This window comes from Sesamum indicum, linkage group LG1 (genome assembly GCF_026168435.1).
Source record: "Sesamum indicum cultivar Baizhima isolate 11 linkage group LG1, ASM2616843v1, whole genome shotgun sequence".
Classification (NCBI taxonomy): Eukaryota; Viridiplantae; Streptophyta; class Magnoliopsida; order Lamiales; family Pedaliaceae; genus Sesamum; species Sesamum indicum.
The window spans coordinates 19360024-19375187 of record NC_142657.1 but is presented as its reverse complement, the minus strand read 5'-3'; the positions used below and the strand labels follow the sequence as shown (position 1 = coordinate 19375187).

The following is a 15164-nucleotide window of genomic DNA, read 5'->3' as shown; positions in this document are numbered from 1 at the left end:
AAAACGAGTGATAGAATTAATTAATTAAGGATAAAGAAATTAGAATATCCAAAGGTACTTTTATTGACCCCTGTTTCATCATTTAAAGATAGTTAACCTAAACTTCTGAACTTTACAAGAAGCCTCATTGATCAAAAACTATAAAACCAGCAACCTTTGGTACAACCTAATCACATAATAGAATAACGCTTAGGCAATCAAGAATCATATACTTGTCCCAAGTTGATACAACGGCTAGAAACAGCAATTCCCAGAACAGATGAAAAATAAGTTGGTAGGGAAGTACTTTGGTACTTCAGCAAGTGCTGCATGTATTTCTTGATGGCTGGCAAAATGATCATCTGATTATCAAAAATTATATTCACCTTCAGAGTTCTACCAGAAATCCACATAATCAGACAAATGTGTCGTATTTTGCCAAATGTGTCATATTTCAGACAGCTAAAGCTAATTTGCAATATACCATTCTGCACCATGGAGGAGAAGCAGTTGTTGCTGCAGAACAAAACATAGGAAACATAATGCTTTTTGTTTTGAAGAGCATTTACTGCTGGTCCACTAACCCAAATATTTCAATCAGATCAGACTCCTTTGGCTGGTGAATTATCTTCTCAAAACTTCGACCGAACTTTTGATCACCAAGCATGGCTTCCAAAACTTTGTCTCTCGAGACTACAGGTGATTTGTCACTTTGGCAAGCTTGTCCGTCTCGAGGAGAAAATATCAACTGTGACATGCGCTGTTTTTGAACTTGTTGGGCGTATATTTTAACCTCAGTCCCAGAGGTAAACAGACGATATACATAAACAACCTTTTTCTGGCCCAGCCTGTATGCCCGGCTTATGGCTTGCTTTTCAATTGAAGGGTTCCAGACGGTATCAAGCAATACAACTCTTGAAGCCCCTACCAAATTTATCCCTTCAGAACAAGCTCTTTCTGATGCAAGAAGCACCTTTGCTTCGCCTGTGTCGTCATTGAAAGAAGATATAGAATCTTGACGCTGGTTGACATCAAGTTGACCGTCCATGTAAAGCACTTCTTTTCCTTCACTCCAAGAGAAATGAGATGTGATCCGATTTTTTATAAAGACTAGAGGATCAATATACTGACTGAAAACCAAGACCCTCTCCCCAAGTGCATCAGCTAGCCATATCAGATTCACAACAAATTTAGTCTTTACTCCGGCTTCAATATCCAATTCAATCTCCTCTAGCTTACTCTTGTGAGCAGAAAACGTTCCCATCCCCACTGCTGCTAGAGAAGGATGGACAGAGATCAGGGACACCATCCGAATCCTGTGAAAAATGTGCCGAGATTTGCTAGCATTTTCCAGTAAGGTCTTTTGCAATTCAGTCGGGTGCAAGAATACTAGAGTGTCCCTCAATCCCAGAAGGCTTTCTTGAAGAATAGTTCCTTTGTGCACATGTACAAAGGGATCAAGCATTGCTTTGAGTTTATTTAGCCCATCACCTGAATTTTTGCCAATAGAACTAGTCAAATTGATCCATTTTTTTCTATCAAAATTGCCTTTTCGCCCATGAGTTTCTGAACGACTTATATTATACTCCGATCCAAGATGATTGTCGAACTTTGGATTAACTAGGCAGAGTGTATTGTATAACTCAGTAAGATTGTTCTGGAATGGCGTCCCAGACAAGATTATGCGTCTCTGTGTTGCAACTTTTGTCAAAGTCTTCCATATTAGACTTTGGTTATTTCTAGGGGTATGCCCTTCATCAAGCACTAGAAGACCTGGTAATTCCCGTAGCACTTTCCTGATTTGCTCATTTTGTCCCTTTTTCCCCTTCTCTCCAGCAAGCTTCTCAAACAACTTGTAGCTGACTCCTAAGATACTTCTGCCTTTCATCCAGGAATACAATTTCAAAAGCCGGATATAGTCTCTGCTCATTCCACCACCACCTCCAACTTGCCCGATAATATTGGCAGCAATAGCATTTTCTTCTCCTGATAACTCCTCCTTATTCAAATTGTGGAATGGTATGTGAACATGCCATTTTATGAACTCGGATTCCCAAGTTAGCAGCATGCCTCGAGGAGCTATGATTACAGGGCGACAGGTAGGATACAGCTTCAAAAATGTGAGGAGAAACATTATAGTCAGTCGAGTTTTACCAGTGCCAGGGGCATGTGAAATTATGCAACCCCTCCCACCATCAGGAAGGGGCTGTTTCAGTTTTTCAATTCTAATATCTCCTGCTATATTTTTCCACATGAACTCAAAACCTTCACGTTGGTGAGGATACATTTCTTTTTCAACACCAGCAATCAAATCCCATACTGTGCCTCCTTTGGCACGATCAATGGAATTAGGAGATCCAGAAGCAGAGTCCTGAAATTGAATTTGACTAATGATAGAGCTTGGTAAATCATCAAAGTCCTTCCTGTCTCGTCTCCAAGAAGGTGGTGTATACTGCACAAGAGCATAAATGCAGTCAAACAATGTAAACCAAAAAAAGCAGAGAATATGGGAGCTAACGGTAAAATCAAAGAGGACTGCAGGAATTCTAGGTGTGCAGCAGAAGTTGATAAGGGCAATGCAATAATCTTTAAAAGCCTGACAAGACCTTTTAGCCCAGTGTTTATCAGCTACTATTATATGCATCTCATCTAAAATTATACAAGTAGTTACAAGATATATCATCGTTTTAACTATTGAAGAAATGCAATATCTAAAATGTCACATGAAAATGTGTCATTGTCCTAAACGACATGATTTACAATGAGCAGCGATGATATGGGTGTAAAGCTAAATATCAAGCAGTCTCTAGCACAGGATGTATTGCCATGAACAATCAAAGTAAGAGAAGAGACATGTTTATGCTACTATATATTTGCATAATAACATCAATAAACAAATCTCTGCAGCAGAGTATAAATTAGATTACTGCTACCACTCTAGTCCTGAAGTCAAGTTCACATTTTACCAGTGTCAACGAGGAAAAGAGCGAAAAGATCTGGAATCATCTAGGACTCAAAATGTAGAAAAAGTATAAGGTAATTTTTAGTACTAACAATTGATAGACACAGTAATGTACTTACAAAAGGTGGTAAGACATGTTTTATGTCCAGGATTACAGCATAACAGTATCTACACACAAGTCCTATCTGTTCATCAAGAATCGGCTGATGCTCTCCTCGGCCACAACAAGCTGCTGGACTTCTATCCATCTCTGTGGGGTTGACAACATCATTTTCTATCTGATTATTAGCAAAGGAAAACTTAGAAGTTATTAAACATAACTTTACATATGAAATAAAGCCACAAGAACAGAGTTCCTACCATCTCTCCTCTGAGAAGAAGAAATTGCATAAATTATGCAGCTTAAATGTAAAAAGTAGTTAATAATGACTGCTATGGTGCGTTGCAATGTAAAGAACTTATTACGTTAATATACAAAAGTACATAAGCCGACTACGATTAACTCGTTACAAAGGTAGAAATACTAAATTTTGTTCAGAAGTGAAACCAAGAGGAGTTACAATACTTTTCTCCCTAAAAGAATCATAAGCCTCCATATATACTAAAAGGAAAAGTCAACAAAAATGATGCCCCAGGGTTAGGGCAGTGGTTATGTTCTTGCAGTCTTCAATATCAGATGAAATACAAAATAAAGCTAACAAAATGTATATGTATTTATAAAGTAATTCCACTTTCATCAATTGTTTCTCTTTTATCAGCCAGATTGAAATGTATCAGCAATTAGCCAAACAATTTGAAGATTCTCTAAAAGGTCTGAAAAACATGGGTACAATTTAATCTGGAGCTTCCTACATAAGAAGTAATTTGCATGGATACATAGAAAGATTTAAATGGCGTCCTGTTCTAAAGTGCGAATATAACTAAATGCAGCATTTTTCAAGTTCCAAAAAAGTTATCCAAAACCAATCACGCTCCTGGAAGTAATCCATCCAATATAGTTATACAAAGTTTAGCACAAAGAATTGTGTAAAATTGTAAAGAAAAGTTAGTCTAACTAAAGATAAGGACCTTTCACGGTTGTCAGCAATATCAATAATTAACATACAGTTAGCAAAGATAAGATAAAGCCAGAGGCAATGTACCACAGAAGGTTTAGTGCGGTGAATCTCAGTTTCCCGAAGCCCCAATTCTAGATCACAGAAGAGCGAATCCATTTGCTTCTCCCACTCTGATTTCTCAGGGGAAGGCTGCACCTCATCCTCAAACCTGAACTTTAGTGGAAGAGTGTTCTGAGCTGGCACATAATCTTCAATAGGACATTGTTCTTCCTTAAGTGAATTTATGGATGCTACTAGAATCTTGATCAGGTCAAGGTTTCTTGCAGCATGAGTCTTTCTCTTGCCGAGCTTCATTCCTTTTTTTGAGAATAGCAGACCCCTTTCTAGCACCCGTTCAGTATGGCAGCTGCCCTTATCTCCTGAAGATATAGATTCATCATCCATGGAAGTATATACACCCCTTTCCACGGTAGGGACTGGAGAACAAAACCCGCCAAGTACAGGTCCCTCTTTCTCAGACTTGGAAATTGTGCCTGGTGGCGGACATTTTGACAGACTTCTCTCCTCTTTATCATTACTTTTATCACAATCAACCAGAATCTCGAATTCATTAATTTTTCTCTTCTTAATCCAATTCTCATTTGAATTATGATTGGCCTCCTTCCTTGCATTACCAGCTGCGAAAGAACCCCTGCAGACTTCATTTCTCCCTGTCTCATCCATACAGCGATAATTAGCATGTGGTTCAAAGATTCTATTTAATCCAGCTAGTTCACTGTCTCTTGTCCGATTGGTTCTTGCGCTCTTCCTGACACTGGGAGACTTCTCATCATCATCAATGATAATCACTAGATTCCCATCTTTTTTCCTATCAGCACTTGCTTTATTATGACCACTGCCGTCATGGGTTGCATTAAAGCTCTCATCAATCTCGTCGTCTCTTCCTTGCTTAATGTCATTTTCTTTCTTCCCACTAATTCCTGTACTTTTCCTGGCACTGGAAAATTTGTCCTTGTCATCAATGACAGTATTCACGTTGTCCTGTTCATCGTCCCCATTATAGTCGTCCTCACTGTCATTACCATTTTCTTGCTCAATATCACTTTCTTTCTTCTCATTTTCATAAGCATCATCCTCAACATCTTTTTCTCCCTCAACATCACTGCCATAATATGAAACATCTGAATCATCAGAGGCCAATCGTTCATCCGCATTATAATCCTCATCAGAAGATTCATCCTCCTCCTCACTAGTTGATTCAGCGTCCGACGAATCAACTGAATCATCTGATCCATCCGACATCTTAGTTGAATTCCCAGAATCCACAGAATTCTCGAGACTAGCAGCAATGTCGTCAGGCATATGGTTACTATCCAGAGGTTCGATTCCAGGCCTTCCTCTACCCCTCTGTCTATTATTTCCCCCATTATCTGCCCCAACCCTCGGACTCCCAGTTCTCTTTAAGGTACAGGAGACAACCTCATCCAAATTACCTACTTTCGACACAGACCCAGATCTTGATTCTGGCCCGATTTTCAAGGTAGAGCAATTTGAGACAACCTCTTCACCCAAACATTCAAATTCACAATCACCATCATCTCTAGCTCTTAAATCCAATTTCTTCCTCCCCCACACTGCCCGTCCCACTTGAGCCACACCATTATCCTCCTTCTCCTCCATCCTCTCTCCACCAAATCCCCTGATACTCCTTGAGACATCAAATTCTTGAACTGCATTTTCAGTCTTCACACTCCTTCCCCCAAAACTCCCAGCCTGTTGAATTTTCTCCTCACCAATTCTCTTCTCACCAATGAGCACAAAACCTTGTTTCTCCCAACTCTTCCCACCATCCCCATCCAGAATAATAGACTCAGAATCAACCACATTTTTATCCTGCTTGTCCCTCCCACCAGTACCACCACTTTCTTGTTCAATCCCCTTTAACTCATCGTAGTAATTTCTGTAATATTCGTCCCACTGACGTCTGGTTCTTCTCCTTGACGCAGCACTTGTAGGAGTTCTACTAGCACACATTTCATCTACAAAACCAGCTCATATAAGTCAAACTCACAATCATGCATGTATGTCCATATATCAACTCAAGATCATATCTTATCAGCAAGAAAAAGAGTTGCTTTTTCACAACAATGAAAAACCCTGTTCACACACACACAGAATCACACCTACAATCATCAATTTGCGCTATCCAGACGCACTGTGTTTATGTGGGAAAGAGGGAAAGACGATCTCATTCAAGAATCTCATGCCATACATAACAAAAAGGCGACATGCACATAAAAATCATCAAAGAAGTACAGCTACACTTACCAACAAAAACAATCGAGATTGAGTTCCCAAAACCATAGCCAGAGAAGCATTCGCCCCGCTGTCAGAGCAAACCAAAAACCCACATTCGCAGAATGAAAGAATATATTTCTGCTTTCTTAAGAGCACAAGAAAGACGAGACAGACTTTCTCTTCTTCGCTGTGTGAGAGAGAAAAGCAGAGGGTGATTTTAGCAGAGATATGAGAGAGAAAGTACAAGATGAGAGAGAAGTAGGAAGATGAAGAGTTGCAAGAAACAGGAACTGACGGGTCGCAGCAGGATCAGCTGCATGCGGGAAATGAAGGGACTGAATGTGATTTGTGTAGGCCAACACCAATTACAGTATACAGACCAACCAGTCAAGAAAGTGTCCATTTTAGTGAGTAATTACTTTTATTTACGCTGCGTAAATTACTCTCCATTACAAGAATACAATGATTCCTCTTCACGAATTTCTAGGCATAAAGAAAGTGTGTGTACTGATTCTGATTAAGCTTTGTAGGAGTTCTAGGGGAATTGCCATCCCACACGTGACATGCAATGCTTTCTCAAAACTGGTCCTTTTCTTGCATTTACTTATTTCTTTTGTGAGAAAGCAACAAACTCGTCAAGAAAGATTCGCTATATTTGTTTTTATTTTCAAATTATCTCCAAAACGAGTCAAAACATACATAATATTTGCCATCATTCAGAAACATCTTATCTAGGTGTTTTAAACTGTTTTAGCATAAATACATACGTATATATATACACATACATATACATAAATATATATAAAAAAGAAATGATTTGACTATGAATTGACAATGAATAGTAATTTTTGTCTCCCAAAACACAACGTTAAACATACAATACTTATTTTAAATTATCTTAGAAAACAAATCCAAACATACATACTATCTCTAACACACACTTATTTATTTTTGTTTTTCTCTCTCTATCTTCACAAAACACAACAAAACACTCAGAAAATGAATCCAAACATTATGATTGTGTTTATATTCGTACTACAACAGTTGAAATCTTTATAATTGACTGTTGTTGTTGAGACTGAATGTCCGAAAATCAAAACTAAAATTCTTACAGTTAACTATAACAACCAAGAATTAGAATTTATGTAGATTAAAGTTAATACAAACAGATCAGGACACAAGTTCAGTCCTAAGTTCAACTCTAAACTATTAGGGTGCAATATCTGATAGTTTTACTAACATTATTAAGAACAAATTTGTCCTGCTATTCCCAAGTTCTGATAGTTGATATTTTTGCAAATTTTGGTCATTTTCCATTCACATTGTTTAGGATATCATTTTCTAAATTTATTTGGGTATCATTCGATAACGTTTCATCTTTTGTGAGGGAGGTTGATGGGGATCGAAAAAGAATATGATAGAAATAATAATTATAAATATTATATATTTAGATCTGAATATTTATATAAGTTGTAATTAAAAAAGAGTTTGATAATAAAAAGAATTGAAAGATGAAATATGAACTCTAATTGGGTCTATTTTTTAATTCAAATCCCACCCATTAACCAACTCAAACTCAAAAAGAATTTATTTATTTTTCTTAACTATTTGGATCGAGCCCAAATCATAATTATTTCAACCATGGGTCGGACGTGCAATCCGACTAATATTTTATTAATGGTAACTTTTTTTTTATTAAATATATGGGTTTATGATACCTTTTAATGTTGGTGTATTTTTCCTTTTAACTAAAAATACTTGAAGCGCCACTATACCTTACGAATCAAGGTCTTATTTTCATTATTTGAAGAGTTATGTACGTCTAATATAGAATCGTTATATTTGTAGGTTCTTAAAACTGTAAATAAATATATGGGTCGATTTCAAGTTTTAACTTTTAGAATCATAAGTCAATTTATTTATTTATTTTTATACTTTTTTATTTTAGTATGTATGTATGAATATGGTGAGTATTTATACATATAAGAGAATATATGTGTATATTGCATCTATATTCATGTATAAAACACACATATATATTATAATTGTGTTAAATATACAACATATATAGCACTTACAGAAAATCAAAATAATAATGTAGAATATTTGTGCTTTTAGCATCCATAAAAATTAACAAACATATTTAGTTGGTTGTTGGTAATATTATAAAACTTATACTTAAAAAAATATTATTATTTTATTTTATGCTTGAAAATTTAGTGCACGATAATATATAAAACTCAGCATATAACTATTATTTTTGTTTTATATTTTTCACATACATCAAATATAAATCAACTATCAGCCATCATGAATTTTGAACTAACATTAGTTCTTTGAATATCCCATGAAACTCATGAAAAAATGATCGTCTAATGAAATGTCGGTTGTGTAAGAAGTCTACGAAAATGGATTTTTGAGAGGCAAAGTAGAATAAAATAAGGAAAAACGAAAAGAAAGTGACTTTCGTATGCATGCTTGACTTTTGTGAAAATATTTCAAACATACACTTGATTTTTCGCAAAGGTTTCGTTTACATTTTCCGAATTATGTTAGATGTTATGATTTGATGGATCCACAACTCTCTATTCTCACTAGTGAAATATTTATAAAAATAATATTTAGACAATTAAACATACTTTGTCCAAAATAAAATTAATCAAGATCCCGAGTTGATTAATTTTAGTTCTAACATAGACTAATTTTTTTCTCCAAAAATATATATATGTAATGAACAAACTCCGTTTTTATCTTATTTATGGACTTTGGTACTTACAAGAACTCAAGAATTAAATTTTTGTATGCCTCACTTGCCCACATCTCTACCTACTTTTGCAGATCAATTTTTATTAGTTTACAACTACTACATTCACTATAAAGTACGTCTGATTATGTGGATGTTTAATATATATCTTATTTTTTAAAAAAAAAAGATAAAAAAATATATGATAATCATTCATAATACACAAAAATACTGAATGTAACATTAATCTATTATAGTTGATCGTGAATATTTAAAAATTACGTCTACAAGATATTAATAAATATGAATATTATTTCCCATACACATACATTTTGATATTTTTTCACCAACACCACTAATATAAGAAATATCCAAAGTTGGTGGTCCTCTCCTCTTTCTCATCTCTTCACAAAGATCTCATGTAGGGTCTATATTAATTTTCACATTTGTTCAATTCCTTGGAAGTGCAAAGCAAAAGGGGGGGAAGAGAATTAATGGCCAAAATATTTAAAATCTAACTTTGATTTATATTTTGTTGTTAAGTTAAAATTTTAATTTTTCGACTTGATTGTAAATTTTATTAGTATTATAGCATACTTGGTCCGTGCACGCGACCAGACTTTTTTATTGTATTTGTTTAATTGAAAAGATGAGAAAGTAAATAAATAATTTACCAGACTGCTAAATTATTTTAATTTAAATATGCATAATTAAAAAATTATTATAAAATAAATTGATGAAATATTGTTATTTTGTTAAAGAAAAAGAAAATTATTTAAGGGTATTTTAGTAAAATACATTATAAATAGATAGGTAAGTTTATAATTATTGTAATAATGAAATTGTTTTTGAAGAAGCGTTAAATTGCGTGTTAATCAATTAATTAACGCCAAACCTAACCATCTTATACCTCGCAACAAAAAACGCTTTTCTCCAGTTTCACTCTCTATCCCAACTCGCAAGAGCAAGAAGGTACCCACCCCCACCCCACCCCACCCCTCCCGGGCCACATCTCAAACCCTGGTTGTGTAATGTAAAAATATCTGTATGTATATGCATATTGATTTGGGTATCTGTATGCTGTTGGGCTGCGTGATATTGATGCTTTGTTCTGTATATGAACTGTAACTGCAGAGAGGGAACTGAAGAGGGAGATCTGATGTACTTGCTTGCGGATCTTAATTTTATTCAGAAACATGATGATTGCTTTAGAGCATAAAGGTATCTTGTTTCTTTTGTGCTTGGGATTACAATGTGTGTGGAACTCGAGATTGTGTGTTTGTTCTGTGATTTTGAGTTATTTATTTATTTTTTTGTGTGTGTTTGTTTCTTTACTTTTTTATTTTGATCTCTGGTTTTCGAAATTACGCGGAATGGGAACTTGTTTCTGAGATTTAGTGAGGATCAACTTTTTCTTTTTTGGGTTAATATGTTGCTTTTTCCGTCTTTTCGATTTTGTGGAAGTGGAATTTGGTGGAGGTGTTAAGTTCTGGGCGCGTTGGGCTTGAATTTTTGGGATTTGTTAAAGGACTAAGATTGGGTTTTTTTTTAGACTTATGTGCAGTAATATGCACATGAATTGTTTTTGTAACTAGAAAGTGACTGGATCATATCTAATTTGGAATTACTGCAAACCGATATGTCTATGAAGAAGTTCTGATTTGTTAATAATGTAGTTTCCCCCAAGATATGTTATCATATTCATATAAGGTGTTTGTGTTGGGATTGCATAGGTTTAAGGTTTCTTTCCTAACACGTGTTTGGACAAATTGTGTCTAATGTGATGTAGTGTTTTGTCATGATGAGGGCTTCAGACCTTATGCACCTAGAATATAAACTTGTATAACAATTGCAAATAAGGAAATTTTTAACTTGACAAAAACAGTAGTAAGGATACAGATGAAAAGCTTCTTGTTAGAAAGAATTTGAGAAGAATAATCTTGTTTAACATGGCCAATTTTCTAATTCCTTTTCTCTTTGTCAAGTTTTTGTTATTTTTTGTATTTCTAATAGAAAGGAGGTTAGATGTATGTAGCCTCTGCCTGTTTCCTTCTTTTATGTGATGTGCAGAGCGAGGACTGCAAACTGTGCAGTTCTTATATGGTTCATGGCTTGAGTTCTTGTCACAATTTGTAAAATGAAGCAATTAGCTGTAGGCTGGTTATACCTGCTAGAAGGAGTATTTTCTTCTGGTCACTAGACCTTCTAAAAGGATGTGGCTTGTGATGAGGTGTTGAGGAAATGGTAGCTGCAGACATACTTGCAGCAAGAAAAAGTTGAATTGTTATACTACGTTTAACCAAAAGAGAACATGCTTCATGGAAAGCTGGATGAAAGAGCTCAAGAAGTATAAGATAATAAAGCATGACATTTCTAATGGAAAATTTGAAACTTGAAAATGATTCCTTCAGGTCAGCGATAGGAAATATTTTATATAGTTTTATGGCAAGAGTACTGTTCCATACCAAGTAAAGGCATGGGAAATGAAGAAATCACTCTCTCACACTATGCCTGCCTTGTTCACCCGTGTAACTTTTGTTTCAATATGTGCTATAATCTTTAACATCTGTTCGAGATCAAGAAAAGACATGTCAAGGTCATTGAAGTAGATTATATCTATTTTATCGACTTAACCTCGAGAAAGGACCATGGTAGATTTTGAAAACTGGTCCTCCTTGGTTTGTTCTTAGTGAGGTGGAGGTCACTCTTGATTCTGATAACATAGAGAGCGTATAAGGTTGAAATTGTTTTTTTCACTAGCTTTATGCGAGTCGGTGGCCTTTTACTGTATAGTTACAGTGTATTAGCTTTTATGTTGTTTGATTTTATTATTTTTCTTTTAAATGTGACGTACTGAATGAAAGCAAGACCTTCTTCTTTTCTATTTAAGAATTTATTTTCTATAAGATTATGAAATTAGTGGGTCCAAGATAGTTGGTTGCAGAAAATTGGTCCAACAGAAATCGGACAAACTGAAATATATTTTTAGATAAGATTCATTGCTTTTGACTATAAGTTCAATTTGCCTGGACCAGCCTTGCGCTTACATAAACTGGTCTAGCATTTTCCAACAAATGGCCTTTAAGGTTTGGTTGGAATATCTAGACTCCTGCACTTTCGATTATCTGATATAGACAAGACTTTCTTACCTCATCTAGGTAGTGGGGTTGGGGAGGAAAGCTGCAAACTTCCATTCTCTCACGAAGATTGTTACTTGTTTTGTTAACTTAGTGGTTATGATAAGATAAGCCCTAAATAGGTAAATTCATCTACTGCTTTTGTCCCGGTCTGAAACTTGTTTCCAAGTTAAGCATGAGATGAAACTCTGTCTAGGAGGATAATTTCTATTTTGTATATTTTTTCTTTTCAAATGGCCTTTTTCTTTTCAGAAGGAACTAAATGAAATGTCAGCAGCTGCTAATTGCCTTGGAGAATTACTTCTGTTGTTGCATCTAGCTTCTAGCTTTCATAACTGTCCTGCATGTTAAATTAATGTTGGTCGTCAATCTTTTAAGATGCAGATACTATGCAGAGGAATCATGAGGCATCCATGAAATGCCTCCAAAACAAGGGTTACCCCTGCACTCTGCAAAATAATACTACATATGTTGAAGGTTTTCCAAAGATCCAAAATGGGCTGGGTGCTCGGCCATGTGGTAATGTCATCGATCAGGATTGCTTGGCAAGCAGTGAGCCTCTAGAATCTTCAGAAGAATGTACACAACGGCCTATCTATCATCATGACTTTGGCTCTTGGTCTGCCAATCCTGACTCTAAAAGTGTTTCACTAGGCCAACTGAATGCCTTTCGGGGACAATTGAACCCCTTTGCAGTAAATTACAGATTCCAGTATGCACCAGTGAACATGTTCCCTCAAAATTACCCTTATGATTACCAATTCCAAGATTTTCAATATTTTGTTGTGATTGATTTTGAGGCCACATGTGACAAAGAAAAAAATCCACATCCACAAGAGATAATTGAGTTCCCATCTGTAATAGTGAGCAGCATTACTGGGCAGCTGGAAGCTTGTTTTCAAACATATGTGCGGCCGACATGCAACCAAATCCTGAGTGATTTCTGCAAAGATCTGACTGGCATACAGCAAATTCAGGTTTGTATGACCGTTCTTAATTTTATATGCCTTGGGTGTGAGTTTTGGTGTGGCATCCATGTAGTCTGCTTTGATATGAATCTCATGCCTATGCTAGGATTTTAGTTAGCTTGAACTAAGGAGTATCTCTTGTCATACTACAATGACATTGTGCAGCCATGACCCCTTAGCTTGGGCAGCTGTCCAGGTCTCTTTTGTTTGCCCAACCATATGTTCCTGTATTTCCTGATAATACATCATCACCTATCAGGGAACAACATACAGGGGAAACTATCATCTCAATGTCCCTCTTGTTCTAAATGTTTAAAACATCTGTGTTATATACTTCTTCTGTGGTATTTAGGTGTTCTTTTTAAATGAAAAAATCAATTCATGATTGGAATTGCTGCTTGAAGTACTTCTCTTCTGTTACCAGTGCATTAAGTTAAAAAATCCTCCACTTGCTATGGCAGTTTATTGAAACATTGCATACACTTGGAGTTAGAACTTTAACAGATTTCTCATGATTAGGTAACCATATGCTATGATATATGGAATTCCTAGGCAGAGATTTAAGGTAACCCAAGCTGGTTTGGAATCTTTGGATAATATGCAGAAATATTTAGATGCTATCTGGAGGAAATTTTATGTGACATTTGGACGACCTCAGGTGCCTGTGGGTATTAAGAACTTGTTACTTTTTCCAAATAATTATCTGGTGCCATCCATTTTTCATTGGTGGTTCCTGACATATATATTCTTTCAGCAAGTTATTAACTCTTGATTTTATCTAGGTGGACAGGGGAGTAACACTAAGTGAAGCTCTTCTTAGACATGACAAATGGCTTGAAAAGAAGGGAATTAAAAACACCAATTTTGCTGTTGTAACGTGGTCTAACTGGGATTGCCGGGTGATGTTGGAATCTGAGTGCCGTTACAAAAAAATTAGGAAGCCCCCGTATTTCAACCGGTATATTACTAACTCTTGCTTGGTTTTGTTCTATTATTTTATTTAATTTGTTTGCCTCATACGTCTCGTAAACCCTTATCTAAGACCGAGTCAACTAGAAAATAACATGATCATTTTATTGTTTGACCAGATGGATCAACTTGAGGGTTCCTTTTCATGAGGTCTTTGGTGGAGTTAGATGCAACCTGAAAGAAGCAGTGGAGAAGGCTGGTCTTGCCTGGCAAGGTCGCGCTCACTGTGGTCTAGATGATGCCAAAAACACTGCCCGCCTACTTGCCTTGATTATGCATAAGGGCTTTAAATTCTCAATTACCAACTCACTAACTTACCAGAGCAGTGATGGTACCTTCACATGGAAGCCAATACAAGAAAAACCTCTTTACGTTTCACCTCAACCTCAGAAACTTCAGGAGCTGCAGCCTCCGCTACTGCAGTATCATCGCTATTGTTATTGTGGGGTGACAAGCAGCAAAGTAATGGTCCGCAAACCGGGTCCTAAGCAAGGAAGCCTTTTCTTTGGATGTGGAAACTGGACTGCTGCTAGAGGTGCTCGTTGCCAATACTTTGAATGGGCTTCTCCATAACTCACTGGGGTGCATAGAATCCTTATCCTTCTGACAGTAGCAGATGCATTGCTACAATTTGTAAAAAGAATCGCTGGAGTTTGAGTTTATCTCATCGAAGAAGCAAATACACTTTGCTGATGGGTGTCGGCTTCTCTATCGGGTTTGTGTAGATAGTTGTCTCCGCTGTTCTAGTTGAGTGAATGGTCCAACAAGTTTAGATGACATGTTGATGGAAGATATGAACAATATATTATGATGTGTGGATGGAGTAGTAACTAAAATATGCTATCACATGCTTAGACATGTTTAATTCGCTTCGTAATGTGTGAAATAGGGACACTTGGGGTCCCTTGTATATTTATGATGTGGAAGACTGAGTTGTTTTAATCTAGACCTGTCTATTAGCTTCTGGAACAGGCTCAGATCAAGCTGTTTTTCCACGTTTGTGAACTTGGCACTCCCCAGGTACTATGATGGTGAACTGAGAGCAACGTT

General features: G+C 36.2%; 2 protein-coding genes across 5 annotated transcripts; one reads left to right on the top strand and one right to left on the bottom strand.

The window, feature by feature from the left end:
* Positions 1-39: 39 nt before the first annotated feature.
* LOC105167748 (SNF2 domain-containing protein CLASSY 4) lies at positions 40-6718 on the bottom strand. Its single transcript, XM_011087568.3, has 4 exons — positions 6328-6718; positions 4084-6038; positions 3061-3219; positions 40-2431 (listed from the first exon to the last, which is right to left on the bottom strand). The coding sequence occupies exons 2-4, from the start codon at positions 6031-6033 to the stop codon at positions 545-547; spliced, it is 3996 nt and encodes a 1331-aa protein (XP_011085870.1). The 5' UTR covers positions 6034-6038; positions 6328-6718; the 3' UTR covers positions 40-544.
* A 3180-nt stretch (positions 6719-9898) lies between these two features.
* Positions 9899-15078, top strand: LOC105167754 (3'-5' exonuclease eri1). 4 transcript variants are annotated; one of them, XM_011087587.3, is made up of 5 exons: positions 9899-10012; positions 10175-10261; positions 12562-13154; positions 13928-14103; positions 14234-15078. In XM_011087587.3, exons 2-5 carry the CDS (start codon positions 10237-10239, stop codon positions 14685-14687), a joined length of 1248 nt encoding a protein of 415 aa, XP_011085889.1. In that variant the 5' UTR covers positions 9899-10012; positions 10175-10236; the 3' UTR covers positions 14688-15078. The 4 variants fall into 4 exon arrangements, with proteins under 4 accessions (XP_011085889.1, XP_011085877.1, XP_020549320.1 ...); XM_011087575.3 differs by having other exon boundaries at positions 12556-13154; XM_020693661.2 differs by having other exon boundaries at positions 9953-10085.
* The last annotated feature ends 86 nt before the right edge of the window (positions 15079-15164 follow it).